The sequence below is a fragment of the Phocoena sinus genome, chromosome 8 (assembly GCF_008692025.1).
Source record: "Phocoena sinus isolate mPhoSin1 chromosome 8, mPhoSin1.pri, whole genome shotgun sequence".
NCBI classification, from domain to species: Eukaryota; Metazoa; Chordata; class Mammalia; order Artiodactyla; family Phocoenidae; genus Phocoena; species Phocoena sinus.
This window is the reverse complement of record NC_045770.1, coordinates 83,515,421-83,531,561: the sequence shown is the minus strand read 5'-3', so window position 1 is coordinate 83,531,561 and position 16,141 is coordinate 83,515,421. Positions and strand designations below refer to the sequence as shown.

Genomic DNA, 16,141 nt, shown 5'->3' with positions numbered 1-16,141 from the left:
CTCCCACCCCCAGCACCTGGCAACTACCATTTTATTTTCTGTCTCCGACTACTCCAAGTATGTCATATAACTGGATTCACAGTATTTGTCTTTCAGTGACTGACTTATTTCACTGAGCCTAATGTTCTCAAGATTTATCCCTGTTGTAGCACATGTGAAAACTTCCTTCCTTTTTTTTTTTTTTTTTGCGGTATGCGGGCCTCTCACTGTTGTGGCCTCTCCTGTTGCCGAGCACAGGCTCCGGACGCGCAGGCTCAGCGGCCATGGCTCACGGGCCCAGCCGCTCTGTGGCATGTGGGATCTTCCCGGACCGGGGCACGAACCCGTGTCCCCTGCATCGGCAGGCGGGCTCTCAACCACTGCGCCACTAGGGAAGCCCCTTCCTTCCTTTTTAAGGCTGAATAATATCCTGTTGTGTGGATATGCCACACTTTGCTTATCTATTCATCTGTCAGTGGACAGTCAGGTTGCTTCTACATGTTAGCTGTTGTGAATAATGCTGCTATACATGGGTGTAAAAATATCTCTTCAAGATCTATATTCAGATCAGCTTTATGATCAACGACAAGATATGACAGCAAAATCAACCTCATGTCACAATGATACTAGCAAGTTCACAATAAATCAAAGAAAAAAATAAAAAAATTAGTGAAGATGAAATTACCACATACTCACTGTATATTAAAACCACAAGTACTAGAGAACTGAATAATCTAAAAGACATCTTGCTGCTCCGGCATTTCAAGCATCTGAAGTCTCTTTTATCCAAATGGCACATGAAAATAATTTACCGGATTCATAAAGCACTTATAAACTGCTCTTCACTATAAACCACGAGTTAGGAGAAAGTAGTTTTGGAAAGTTCTTACCTGGATAAGGTGTGTTGGCACTGTGATGATACAGGCTGAAAGAGAGCTTCGTAGAAGACCACGGAGCATATAGAGGAACTTTGTAAGACTGTGATTGCTGTCACAGTTTTCTGTCCAGCAAATGTCATCTCCCCACAAAGGTGAACCAAGATTCTGGATTCCTATTCTTAAAATGTTCTTCTGTTTTTTCTAAGGGAAAGTGAGAGGGAGGTAAACACATTAAGTTTTATTAAACAATAGGATACCTACCTCTTTTACTTTCATCTGCTGGTTCTTATTTTTATTTGAAACAGATCAGGGAGATAATGTCAACAGACGTAGTAAAAAGTTTTATGTATTATCAATAATAAGGCAATATAAAGGAAACCTTTTAGATTACAAGACTATAAAAAAATAGCAGAACTGTTGTTTTGTTTTTTCTTTTGGAAAATTTGAAGAGTATCACAAGCCTCAAGCTTTTGTTTCTAAATCTTAATGGTGACTAAGAATTATGTTTGAGGCAATTAAAGTAATACATAACAAATCACAGGTAATAATAGAGAGAATCTAAACTAGAATGCTTACAAACCATTCTTACAAAACTCTGTAAGTCTTTCAATAAACTACAGAGTGCTCACTATTTCTCAGATAAATTCTATCATGTCCACCGCCTACTATTTTGTTTGAAAGAAGTTTAAAAATGTGTTTTTGGGGGTTTAGCATTTTACACTTGCCTCTATTTTTTCTTCTTGAAGCTACTTTTTTTTTTTTTTTTTTTGCAGTTCGCGGGCCTCTCACTATTGTGGCCTCTCCCATTGCGGAGCACAGGCTCCGGATGCGCAGGCTCAGCGGCCATGGCTCACGGGCGCAGCCGCTCCGTGGCATGTGGGATCTTCCCGGACCGGGGCACGAACCCGTGGCCTCTGCATTGGCAGGTGGACTCTCAACCAGTGCGCCACCAGGGAAGCCCTTGAAGCTATTTTTTATGATATAATTTGACACTTTTAATAAAACTTAACAGGTGAATGTTTGGAACTTGATCCCATTGACATTAAGGTCATAATAATAGTGAATGATATTTCTTGGGAAAAGAGTATTGAAAAACCATTAAATAAAACCTAAAATGATTGTCAATAAATGTTTGCCAGCAGATGTGTTTATAATAAATTCTACTGTTTGGGTTATTCTAACTGAACAAATGTTTTGCAAATGCTTTCCTTAGCAATTCAGCAAAATTTCCAGGCAAAGGAAGGAGCTCTTAGCAAAACCTGGCACATGGAAATAACTGGAAAATCATTATTACAATTCTAATGGGGAAAATAAGACTATTCTCCCAAAGCAAAGATTTGGAACATGCCACTTTAGATGTGATTTCTGATGAAACAAGATCCTAAAATATATATATCACTTGCTGTTGCTACAAAATACCACTAATAAAATTTATTAGCCAACTAGTTATTGCCCAATACTATATATATACACACACACACACACTATATATATATATATATATATATATATATATATAATATCTCCCTGATATTAGACACACAAGTGATTTTTTGTATTCCTTTTCAAGGAGAATTTATTGACAAAAGAAAGTAGGGAAAATGAATAAAACGTTGAAATGTTAGAAGAGGAAAGACTACGGGGACAATAGTAAGATGGGTAAGATACAGACTTAAAGTCTGCATTGTGCAACTAAGTAGATGTATGATTTTGGGTAAAACAAGTAATTACTTAGGCCTTAGTTTTCTCATTTCTAAAATTAAAAGGATAGAATAGAACATTGCTGTATGAGACCATATAATTCTTCAAATATATAAAGTGACAAAGGCCTGGATAAAACTGCGAGAATGAGATTTTAAAAAGAGGAATTTAGTCTAAGCACATTTGAGAAAAACTTTCTGACTTCTAGGGCCTAAAGCACAAAGACAATAATATCAAGGTAGTTGGTCCAATTTTCTTTTCTGGTTGCCTTGAGGTTATGATGACAAGCACCTAAGATACCATATGTGGTGATCCTTAACAGTCCATAAAAATTATTTTCTTTTTATTTCTGCATAACTTGAATAAAATGAAGTAATATGATGTACCATGGTATATGTTAGAAGTATAAATAAATTTCCAATGAGTTCCTATATCTGTGAAATATGATAGGTTATTCATTTTTATATATTACTTAGAAACTCAGAATTTAAACAAAATGGCAAGATTAAGGTTCATTTTTCTCATCCTTAAACTTGTTATCTTATGAACTGTAGCTTAAGTTAGATTCCTAACAGAAAGAGCAACTTGGAAAAAAAAGAGAGAAAATTCCACCCCGCCCCAAATCTAGATATTAGAATGAAATCTGATGGTAAAAGGAGAGCAGCCTCATATTGTTTACCTTGTCAACACTTCAGAAACTAAAGGTCAGCTGTATTTTATCCCACAGTCACCATTACCTACTGCTGCTGTATCAAAAAGTTTACACAAGTTCATAACAAAAATGCTGTCAGGTGCAGAATCAGGAGAACCACAGTTTAGTGACTTTGACAGTTACACTGATATACACATATAGAAAGAATGAAAATATTAAAAGCCAGAGAATGAATGAGTGATAAGATATTTAAGTGAAGTATGTACACAGTACATTAGAACATAATTGAGCATAATACTTCAACCCAGGGAATACATTTATATTTTTAAAAATATGACAGTATTGTAAAAACAAAGGCTGAGTTACAAATTTCCTGTGTTGTTTGGGACGTATAATTCCTTGCTACACCATATAATAATGGGGCATACTGTAAGGCATAATAAAATTAAAAAAATAAATGTTTGCTGACAGTTGAACAATAAATATATTCCTATGAGAAGATCTAAAATATTTAATCTGGTACTCTAAGTAAAATCAATGTTCAAATTTCATTTATTGTATTATTTCTTAGATATCTGAAAATCAAAAATTAAAAATAAAATTATGACAGCGATTTGTAAATGTTTCCACTCCAAGTATCTTTAGGGATGAGCTACAATACTTTACTTGCTACTGTTATTAATTATATGGTAGTATATAATACTCTGTTCCTTAGAGTCTATTTCTATCTGTTGCCTCCAACTAGTTTATTTCAAAATGTAGTGATAGAGAAAGTAAGATGAAAATATCCTTTTAAAAAGTAGGATTTATTTCAGTGTCAGAATATTATTTTGACTCGGGAATAATATTTTTTTAAGTAGTGCCTGATAGATGCATTTCTGTGGCTTCTGGAAGTAATCTAAAGTTTCTGAGGCAGATTTATAGACTAGGTAATTTAGCAAATGATGCAATCCATAATTTAAAAATATGGGAATTCATTAACTATATTTTAGTTCTAATAAAATTGGAAATATATATTTATAATAACTTATTGGTATATTTAATTTAATTAAAAATTTGTTTTTAGCATTCCTGGTACTCACCATAAAAACGTCTGTCTCAACCCTGTTTAATCTTTATGAACGTCAAAAGTTATAGAACCTCTGGTTCAGAGACCCAAACCAGTTTGTTGTCTATCAATGTTCATGAAATAAAATATTGTTTACTGAAAACAGTGTTGATTCATATAAACAAGAAAACAAACCTTTCATTCTATTCCAATAATAGCTTTTTAAGGGTTCTTCGGATGTGTGTGTGTGTATACATATCCATATATGTAAGTATAAGGGTATCTCTTTGTTACTGCCTTTGCTTTTTTGCTTTCTATAAAATTTCTTGCTCTTAGAAGATGTGTCATCATTCTACAAGAGCAGCAGCTCTGCACACTGTACCACAGGAACTGTTATGACATGCCTGTTTCCATAGTTACCAGAGCAAGTGGGAAGAGGTGTCTGTCAGGGACCAATTACCTCTCCAGACGGGCACTGCCACCAAAGAGAAGACATGGTGCCCATAAATCTTAGCTAGGACCAAAAATGGAACAACAATGAGCAAAATAAAACTGTACTAAATACCAAGGGCCATCACAAAAACTGTAACATACATGAAAAACCATCTATAAATGAATGTCTGTGCTTTGCCATACACACATAAGTATTTTCAACCTGCTATTAAACTGATGATTGAAAGAAATTTTAAAAGTATTTATTTTGCTATGGACAAAGTGTTAAATATAGCAATAAAGCTTATAAGAATATTTAAAAATCTATGATATAAATTAAGAGCAAATGTAGTTGATAATGCTGAAAATAAGACTTTTGGCTTTTTTGTCGTCTTCAGTAAAAATAATGGTGCTCTGGAAATAATTCTGCTAAAATAATATAAATGAAATGCAAAACTTTTAGCAGCAATAGCAATTAAAATCACTGAGGAAGAATTGTGAAAGGCATGATATCTAGAAATAAAATTTCCCTCATTTTGTTTAAGTTAAACTAACCGGAACATTTTTAATAGTAGGAATCCAGAGAAAGTATTTTAAAATAGAGCTACAGAGAAATAGTTAACTTATAAAATGTTTTAATGTAGCAAATAAAAATGCATCTTTTATTCAATGAGACAACTCAAAGCATAATATAATAAATAAAATCTTGAAATAATTAATTCTTACACATAAGATAATTTAACATTAAGGCCTAAATGACAGAAATATAAAAAATTTCAATAGAAGAGTACAAGTCTTGCAGATTTAACAGTAATTTTCAAACTGTGGTATTTATTAACTCCAGGTACTACAAATACATATTTAAAAATAATGTTGACAATGTATGTGAACATCTTATGGGCATCCACTGAGAACTTAGCTAAAATTCTAAATACACATTTACAGTCAAACTAAGGCTGCCCGTGCTCTGCTTATTTACATCCTCTGTGCTTAGAAACAGCTTGTTCGCTGTTGATTATTCTAAGACCTACTGGGTCTACCCCTAGAGAGTTTAAAAACAGCATTACATACATGATTATAAAAAGGCTTTGAAGGTACTCAATACCTGGGGATTGGATCCATCAAATCCTTCCTCATAAATGATGTTCTGGATAAACTGCAGCAGCTTTATGTAGCTATGGTTCAAAGAACTGTTGATAAGAAGTGGTTCAAATGCATAAATGAGCTTATTACACAGGAAATACAAACTGTAAGCTAAAACTTTAAATAAATAATTAAAAGATATACATTTATGAGACTATACTTAAATATAAGACAAAACAGTATAAGGCATTCTAAAATAAAAAGTCAGTACATCCATGGAATAAGCTGCAATGCCCTATATTATCTAGCTCAATGTTCTTGACTTCATGGGAAGATAAAAATCTGTGGAGACTGAGATGACTTAATTATGTCAGGCTTAGTTACCTCCAAGAAAATTAATGATTTAATGAAGCAACCTAAAAGATGAAGCCACTATAGCTTTTCAGGGGTAATCATAGATAATTAACACATAGTTAATGAACTGCTATGCCAAGTACACCTGAATCAATGTCCTGATCACTTGAGCTCATCTTCCATCAAAGTTTTAATATTCTTAGAACAAATCGTTAATAATAATATTAATTCAAAAACAACTTTTTAAGAAAAATGAAGACAAGTGAATATAAGTTCCACTTCTGTCTGTAAAAAAAAGACAATAAGACAAATGTATGAATTTAAGATAAACTGTTTCCCACATGAATACTAGCATTAATGTTACTATTTCAAAATATTTTACAAGTGCTATGAAACATAACAAAAATTTAGTAAGAGTGAAGAAAATCTGCTTTAACATTAACTGAATTTAAGATTCTTCATAATGGACAACCTGTGTGCTATATCTGAACATTAAATGTCATGATAATGAAATTCTGGAAAATTGCAATTTCATCGAAATTGAAGTGCCTAATACCGTAAAAGCTGCAGGTGATTTTAAAAATACAAAAGTATTGGGACTTCCCTGGTGGCGTAATGGTTAAGAATCTGCCTGTCAATGCAGGGGACACAGGTTTGAGCCCTGGTCCAGGAAGATCCCACATGTTGCAGAGCAACTAAGCATGTGTGCCACAACTACTGAGCCTGCGCTCTAGAGCCCTCGAGCCACAAATAAGCCCTCGTGCCACAGCTCTTTTTTTTTTTTTTTTTTTGCAGTATGCGGGTCTCTCACTGTTGTGGCCTCTCCCATTGCGGAGCACAGGCTCCGGACGTGCAGGCTCAGCGGCCATGGCTCACGGGCCCAGCCGCTCCACGGCATGTGGGATCTTCCCAGACTGGGGCACGAACCCGTGTCCCCTGCATCGGCAGGCGGACTCTCAACCACTGCGCCACCAGGGAAACCCCTGCCACAACTCTTGAAGCCTGCACGCCTAGAGCCCATGCTCTGCAACAAGAGAAGCCACCACAATGAGAAGCCTGCACATCGCAACGAAGAGTAACCCCCGCTCGCCGCGACTAGAGAGTGCCCAAGTGCAGCAATGAAGACCCAACACAGCCAAAAATAAATAAATAAATTTATAAAAAAGAAAAAAATACAAAAGTATTTGCTTTACTGTGATCCTAAGTAAAGTGATCATATAGGCAGAAGTGCCTGACATAAAGAAAAAAGGAAATATAATTTGAAGCATTCAGGTAACATTAAAGAATGTAAGTTAGGAAATGTAGCAAACTGCTTAAATTAATGTGTGCAAATCAATGGCAAGTTGTTCAGCAAAAAATATATGCACATCTCTGTAAACATTTTATAGAACAGTCACACCCAGCCCAAAAGTACCTCTCTAACAGCAACAAAAAAAGAAAACCAAGAGAAAAGAATGGTGTTCTGGGGGCTTCCCTGGTGGCACAGTGGTTGAGAGTGCACCTGCTGATGCAGCAGACATGGGTTCGTGCCCCGGTCCGGGAAGATCCTACATGCCACAGAGCGGCTGGGCCCATGAGCCACAGCCGCTGAGCCTGCGTGTCCGGAGCCTGTGCTCCGCAACGGGAGAGGTCACAACAGTGAGAGGCCCTTGTACCGCAAAAAAAAAAAAAAAAAAAAAAAAAAAAGAACGGTGTTCTGTGCAAAACAAGTATTACTCCAATTGAAGGATTTGGCAGTACAGTTATTTCTCATAAGCTTATCTCTCCATTTTCAATAAAAATACAATGGATTTCATGACATTTTTCTACCTTTGTGAGGAAATGTGTCTATAAACAATGATATTCTGTAAGGACAATGATGTGACTATTTCACATCTTAACACGTATTTGTCCTGGCTAGCTCAACTTACAGAACACAGCGTTGCTGTTTGAACACAGCAGATTCAATCCCTATCTGGGTCAGTTAGCTTTGCACAGGGGCTAAAATCTGCTCCAAGGTCCCAGATTATGAAATGAATTCCAGCCAACCATATGACGAATGTCATATGGGTTAAAGGAGGGTGGATCAAAAACATTTCCAGTGTATCCTAATCCACCAATAATGAGTCTACCTAAGACCATTATTTTTTCATATGTTCAAAAAGTTTCTTAAGCATTTTTCCCTCTGCCCCCCAACTGTTCACTAATAAAATCTGCCTTAAGTATTTGGTAGTAAATTTGCTATCTAAAGGCATACTACTAAATACCACATACATAAATTACTTCTTAGTTTTTTAGTTGCCACCATTTATCCATTTTATCTTTTCACAGCCTGTTAAGATAACTATAGTAGGTCTAAGATTCTCTTCAATGGTTTGGGGGCAGTTGTTCTCGATAGGAGAACAAAAACAAGACAAAAGCGAAATACGTCTTAGTCTCTTTCCTATTTCACATTGACATAAACAACCCAATCACTAACAGTGATTAGAACTTTATAATAAAGTAAATTTTCCGATCTAGTTAGATTTCTAGGAAAATGAACACTTTGATGACAAAATGGGAAAAAAATCAATATTTATGTATACTGAGAATATTCATTTTTGGATACATGGGATTAGAACTTTGAAAACTGAACTAGTTTATATGGTATTAATATTAAAATACTAAGTATTGTTAATCTCCATGAGATAAATTTCCTTGTCAACAATATTTATAGTAATATACTTTTTTTTGCTGAAAATAAATATCTTGTCACCTAATTTTTTTTTTTTTATTATTAAACCCCTTTAATTTTGAGGATGTTGCCTTTTTGTTTGTTCAGCAGTCCAGTAACTCATAAAACAGGAGTTGTCAAGAAGGAAACCCAGTTACAAATATGACTCTGGCTTCCTTATTAATGTTTCCAAACATTTCACGAAGGTTAGGTTATCATAGTGTTTATGACATATCTCAAAGGCAGCACATTTCAAATCACATATTTTATTTTGCCTGATTTTCATAATTTGCAACAACTTTCATAGTAAAGTTATCTATCTTGAAATTCTAAAATGTCATTAAAACTATAACAGTACAAAGAATATAAAAAAAATTATTAGAATTTTAATTTTCACCTTTAAAATATTAAGCATTTAAAACCTTCTTTAGTTAAAAAAAATAAAATTGACCATGTGCATTATCATTCATGTATCTGCTATTATATTACCATGTTGTCTGACATGAATGAATTTCGTTATATTAATATACAGATATGGATAAAAGGGATCCAATCACCCAATGTAAACCTATATTTTGATGACCAAGTTTAAGATGTTTTAAAAAGTTGACAGAAAAAATGAGACTTTCATGCCTATCAACATCCCTCCTCCCCTGATTTTCAGTAAGAGGTCTAATGGATATCTGCATCAGAAAATTTTAATTTATATCAACAAAAGGCATTGGTTTTCCTGTGAAAGGTAATTCTGTCATTCAGTCTCACTAAGAAAGATAAAAAACATTACTCTAAGAAAAAGAATCAGATGTATACCTAGAAAAGAAATCAAGTAGATAATGAATAACAGATAATTTACCTTGCAGTTTCTCAGTGAACAAAGGAATACTTATAAAAGTATCAATGTGATCAAAGAATAAATTTAACAACAACAAAAAAGCTTAGGTAACAGGAGACAAGATTTCATTTGTGAAAAAGTAAATTAAAAAAATAAAATTAGGGCTTCCCTGGTGGCGCAGTGGTTGAGAGTCCGCCTGCCGATGCAGGGGACAGGGGCTCGTGCCCCGGTCCGGGAAGATCCCACATGCCGCGGAGCGGCTGGGCCCGTGAGTCATGGCCGCTGAGCCTGCGCGTCCAGAGCCTGTGCTCCGCAGTGGGAGAGGCCACAGCAGTGAGAGGCCCACGTACCGCAAAAAAAATAAATAAATAAATAAAATAAAATAAAATAAAATAAAATTAGTATATGTGAAATTAACTAGTTGATAAGTGAAAAGTTAACTCATAGAAAATAAGCTCTTGGATTTGTTTCTGATTGTAATTATATCAACTGGCAAAGTGTCTGGCACATAATAAACACTCAAAATCTTTTGCATCACTGTCACGACATTTGATCATTACGGTAACTTTGTGAGGTAAGTATAGCCATTATCTTCATTTCATGGTTGAGAAATTAAGACCCATCAGGGGCAAGTGATTTGGCCACGGCTATACAACAATTAAGTAACAGAAGTGGCACTTAAAATTCAAGTTTTCTAAAATTTTGAGTTAGGTTCTTTTGGTTAAACTAGAGTGAGATCCACAGTGAGATCCAGATTCAATGAAAAGTCTGTGGGTTCAAATACACTCATGTCACTCAGATGAGGTTTGAACATGGCTCCACTCAATAAAGTCAAAGTATTCAGGTGTACAGTCTTAAGGAGGTATTTCTCTTTTAGTTGCACTGGTGAGAACTTCACCAATAGGCCTCACTAGTATTAACTTGGTGTATGGTTTATTAAGAAAATTCAATATTGAAAAGCATAAATTTACAAGTATACAAACTAGATACCCGTATAGCACAGTGGAAAGTATGCTTAAGATCTCGGCTCTGGTTCTATCTGTTCCAACAACTGTAGCAAAATCTGTGATGTGAGGCAAATTCTTTACTTTTTCTGTTCTGGGCTTCAAAATTTTCTCATCTGTAAACCGAAGGAGCTACACTAGATAATCTCTGTTGTCCATTCTGACTTAAAATTATATGATTCAAGGATGATTTTTCTTTTCTTTTAAGAATGACTTTTCTCATTAAAATGATTCATTGCTGGGTTTTTAAAAATAAGAATTTCTGGGCTTCCCTGGAGGCGCAGTGGTTGAGAGTCCACCTGCCGATGAAGGGGACACAGGTTCGTGCCCCGGTCCGGGAAGATCCCACATGTCGTGGAGCGGCTGGGTCCGTGAGCCATGGCCGCTGAGCCTGCACGTCCAGAGCCTGTGCTCTGCAACGGGAGAGGCCACAACAGTGAGAGGCCCGTGTACCGCAAAAAAAAAAAAAAAGAATTTCTGGTGCATTTAAGTATTGATTTAACTACTTGTTAGGAAGAGAAACTGTTATCACTACCAATTATGATTAATTTAAAGATGAAGGATTTTTGACATTATGCAAATCACTGAGAAAATATGATTTGTATTACTAAAAATCTATTTACACATATATTTCAGGTATTCATCTATAACGAAGAGTGAGACATAAGGCAGTAGGCACAATATCAAATGTTTCAACTAACTAAAACAGTTTGCTGAGCTAAAGTTATATTAGCATATAATTTGCATGTGACTACAAAGACTGTGAAGTGTATTCACAAGTAATTTTCAAGTTAAAAATTCCATTATTATTACACTGAACGATGTCATTTATTGATTTTTCTTTTCTGATGCTTTTCGCCTGACAACACTGGATTTGATTCTCTTCGCTATGGATACTCAACCAAGAGAAGAATATACAGAGATGTGATATTAAGGGCACAAAGGAGGGCTATGACCAGCACAAACCTCTGGAACACAGCTGGGAAAGTACTAAGATCATGAAGATGGAAGAATTGCATACATCCATGAAACAATCCACTGTCTGACAGGGACACTGTTGACAGTGGTTATGATCTTTCATGAAAAATAATTCAGTTCAATTACTCTAATTTCCTTTAATTATTGATATAAAAAAGTCACTAAATTTTGTCTCCTACTACCCATCATTATTGCTGTCATCTCTCCAACTCTGGGTCATTACTCATCTTTCAAACACCCTGGCCTTTCAGTTTCTTGATCTCCTCTCTTCCAATGATCTTGTCTCCATTCTACCTACAATGCTCATTCCCATCGTCATACCTTAGATCTTGTCATCATCAATAACTGCTATCCTTGTATAATCTCAATTCATATACTCCCTCCCCACAACCACCACTTTCTGTCTTTTCACTCAGAGTCCCATTTAACCAGAATAGTAGTTTTGCTGAGCAAGTGAGACAAAGCCAGAGAAGGACATGGAAGTGAAGATAAAAAAACTGACCATGGATCAAGATGGTTAATTAGCTGAAAGAGTGTATCAAAGCAGGTGACAGATGATAGGCAATGGTACAGAGGTCTCAGTAAAGTCAAATGCTCGCATAGAGGCTCCCGCATAGCTTATTCATTTTACACATAGCAGTTTGTACTTCTTAATCCCCTATCCCTATCCTGCTCCTCCACCCTTCCCTCTCCTGACTACTAACCACTAGTTTGTCCTCTATATCTGTGAGTCTCTTGCTGTTTTGTTATACTCATTCGTTTTATTTTTTAGATTCTGTGCATAAGTGATAACATATACTTGTCTTTCTCTGACTTATTTCACTAAGCATAATACTCTCCAGCTCCATACATGATGTTGCAAACAGCAAAATTTCATTCTTTTTTTAATGACTAATATTCCATTGTATATGTATATCACATCTTCTTTATCCATTCATCTGTTAATGGATGCTTAGGTTGCTTTCATACCTTGGCTACTGTAAATAATCCTGCTATGAAGACTGGGGTGCATGTATCTCTTTGAATTAGTGTTTTCACTTATTAAGTTTTTTAAAACACTTTCAGGAGTGAGCTAAGTAATGTGGAAGGCAAAAGGAATATGGCCACAGTTCATGTGTGGGCCTCTATTTAAGGAGGAATTGAACTCCAAATGAGTTTTTCTCAAAGTAAAGAACGGGATAGGGAAAAGAGCTGACTGTCCAGATTGAAAATATTTGCTCAAGTAGTTATATTTTTTTCCCAAAGGAGAAATAATTTTACTGATTCCTATAAATTGTATGATGGCAACAATGATAATGTACATTCTCACTTTTGATATACTTTCCTAGAATTGTTTTAACAATGTACACCTGTACAATTAACACGAGTGACATGTGTTTCGTCACACTATCTTTAACACAAGGTATTATCATTTCAAATATCTGACAGATGAAAAATGGTATCTCTTTGGTTTTTGTTTACACTTCTTTGATTATTAGTTAGCTTTATTAGCTATTTCTATATCTTCTTTTGAGAACAGCATGTTGATATCTTTTGCCCATTTTGCATTAGGGCACTCAACTTGCTTTTACTAATTTAAAAATGGTCTTAATCAAATCTTCAGACCCCATTCAAGTTTTGTCACTTGTCCTAGTATCATCCTTTATTGCAAAAGGACTGAATTCAGAATCATATGTTACACCCAAGTTGTCTCTTCAGTCTCCTTCAATCTGGAAATTCCTTAGATTTTTCTTGACTTTTATGGTCTTGACACTTTTGAGGATTACAGGCCAGCTATTTGGTAGAATGTTCCCAATATGGGTTTGTCTGAGGTTTCCTTATGATTAGATTTAAATTATGAGTAGTTGGTAGGAATATCACAGAAGTGTTGCTGAGTTCTTCTCATTGCATGCTATCAGGTGCTACATAATTTCAATTTGCCTCATTACTGGTGATGTTAATTTGATTACGGTGATGTCTGCCAGGCTTCTCCACCATAAAATTATACTCTCCCCTTTGCAGTAGTCAATATTTTGTGGGGAGGTACTTTGAGGCTATGTAAATATCTTGTTCCTTAATAACTCACTCATTCATTCATTTATTTGTGTCTGTAAGTATTCGTGGCTTCCTGTTTTATTAAATGGGTTACAATCCATTACTATATTTATATATTTTGACACTCAAATTGCCTCTTCTTTAGCCAGTGGGAGTTCTTTTGAGCTGGCTTCTGTATCCTTTTGACATACCTTCATCATTCTTTAAGCATTTCTAAGCATAAAAAGATGTTACAGGTTTATCTTTTTCTTTCCTTTGAATCAAACATTTCTCCAAAGAGTTCTGATTCCTTCAAGTGGAGAACCACTAGATATACTCACTGTTATTTCCCTACTCCAAGAGTTTAAGACAGTCTCTTTAATTTTCCTCTATTACTTTTATAATTTTAATTTATTGTATTTAAATCTTTAACTGTTTGGAAATATAGTTTGATGTGAGATATAAGATAAAGATTTCACCATATTATACTCAAATGATTATACTTTCCACACTTATTTGAAATCTCTCTCCATTATAAAAATGATGTTTGTTCATTATAAAAATTCAAATATACAAAAACAGGACTTCTCTGGTGGTGCAGTGGTTAAGAATCTGCCTGCCAATGCAGAGGACATGGGTTTGAGCCCTGGTCCAGGAAGATCCCACATGCCGTGGAACAACTAAGCCCATGCGCCACAACTACTGAGCCTGTGCTCTAGAGCCCGCAAGCCACAATTACTGAGCCCGCCTGCCACAACTATTGAAGCTGGTGCGCCTAGAGCCTGTGCTCTGCAACAAGAGAAGCCACCGCAATGAGGAGCCCACACACTGCAACAAAGAGTAGCCCCTGTGCATGGTGACGAAGACCTAATGCAGCCATAAATAAATTAATTAATTTAAAAAACCAAATATACAAAACATACAAGGAATAGAAAAAAAAATCCAAAATCCACCACCCAAAGGTGAACATTGTTAACAGTTTGATGAACATCCTTTCAGACATCTCTCTATGTCAATCCTTCCTTCTCTTACTGAGAAAAAATATTGTGGGATGTTAAGAAGTATGCTGATAAAAATGTTTTTGATTCTGAAAAGAGTATTTTACCAATAAACAAATATAAACTGGGTTATTATAACTACTTATTTGTTTAATTTTGGCATTTCTCTCATAGCCTTTTCAACACTGATATATACTGAGTTTCACAGTATAAGAAGATTTATCTTAGTCGTTCATGGGTTTATTTAAACAAATATCACTAAGTATATTTAAGAGACTAAATTAACATCTACTGAATTTGTGTTAGAAAAGAATTTGGGAAAAGCTACTTAAAATTTTATGTAAACAAGAGTGTACTCTGTGTCCTATTACTATAATCTGCTTTTTCCGCTCTATTTTATCTTGGATGCTAAACTCAGTAACCACCCCAGGTCTCTCACGCAGAAAAAGCTGCTGCACAACCTCCCCACTACAGCCACTGCTGCAGTCTCCACAGCTACCATCAGCCTTAGATCTTAATAAAAGCTACAGTGCCCATGACCCTCCAAAGGATAACTGGATTTCCTTTGGAGGGTGGTGGGCACTTGAGATTAACTAAGTAAAGTTGCAGCTTAGACTCCTTTCCTCAATATTTGGGAGATTTGGTTGGCATCCCCTTTGTTCTCCAGTGTCATTTTCAAACCACTCCTCCTCGCCTACTTTCTAGTAAAACAAAACACACAAAAAACTCCATGCCTTAAAAAAAATATATTTAGCCAACCCCAATCATTCTCTTTTTAAGCTGCTGCTGTTATCAAGCTTCTGGACGTTTCCCTCTATCAGCTGAAGATGTTGTACCTGGTTTACAGTCCTAATTCAAACATCTTATCAACACTTCTAATCTTGGTAACTTGCTTTGTTCATTTACCCTCACTATTAAGATTAGTCCACTGCCAGTCTACTACCCTTTCTTTTTTTCCTCCCGTATCAACAGCAGCTGTTACCAATTCATTTTCTTTAGCCTAGAGTGTGGGGTCCATCATTTTGTTCACCTTTTAATACTTCTCTGCTCTTTGTCCTTCTGCTGATGGCACTTGGCAAAACTTCAGTCCCGTTTGCATCCAGGAATCAGCACAGATGTAAGAAAGTCACACAACCTGACAGACTGGTACCCCCATAAATATGTGGTACTTCTCCAGTCCGTGTATTCTTCCAGTCTGTGAAACAACCATTTCAAACCTTCCCATTTAATCCAAACTCCTAAGAGGTAAGTAACTATTCCTTAGTGGATGATCCTGCCTATTATTCACCAAGTAAAGAGAAGACATCCATATTTTCAGTGTTACTCAAGACTCTGCCTACAACTGTATAAACCTATTTGTTTGCATCTACACTGTTCTCTTATGCTTCCTTTCCCTCCTTCCCTCCAGTGGAGGAAATGTTATTATATCTTAAAGGTCAGTCCTTCCACACCTGCTCTGAGGCACCTCCTGCCTTTTCCAGAAAATACTCTGACTAC

The 16,141-nt window shown here is 35.7% G+C and overlaps 1 protein-coding gene across 2 annotated transcripts in view; it reads right to left on the bottom strand.

Moving 5' to 3' along the window:
• The window catches only part of ELP4 (elongator acetyltransferase complex subunit 4), a 257,937-nt gene that overhangs the window by 163,188 nt on the left and 78,608 nt on the right, over positions 1–16,141 (bottom strand). For both annotated transcript variants that reach the window (XM_032638892.1, XM_032638893.1), the window contains exons 6-7: positions 5,796–5,880; positions 870–1,058 (exon numbers count right to left, since the gene is read on the bottom strand). In XM_032638892.1, the coding sequence (XP_032494783.1) occupies positions 870–1,058; positions 5,796–5,880 (274 nt within the window). The remainder of the gene's footprint in view (positions 1–869; positions 1,059–5,795; positions 5,881–16,141) is intronic.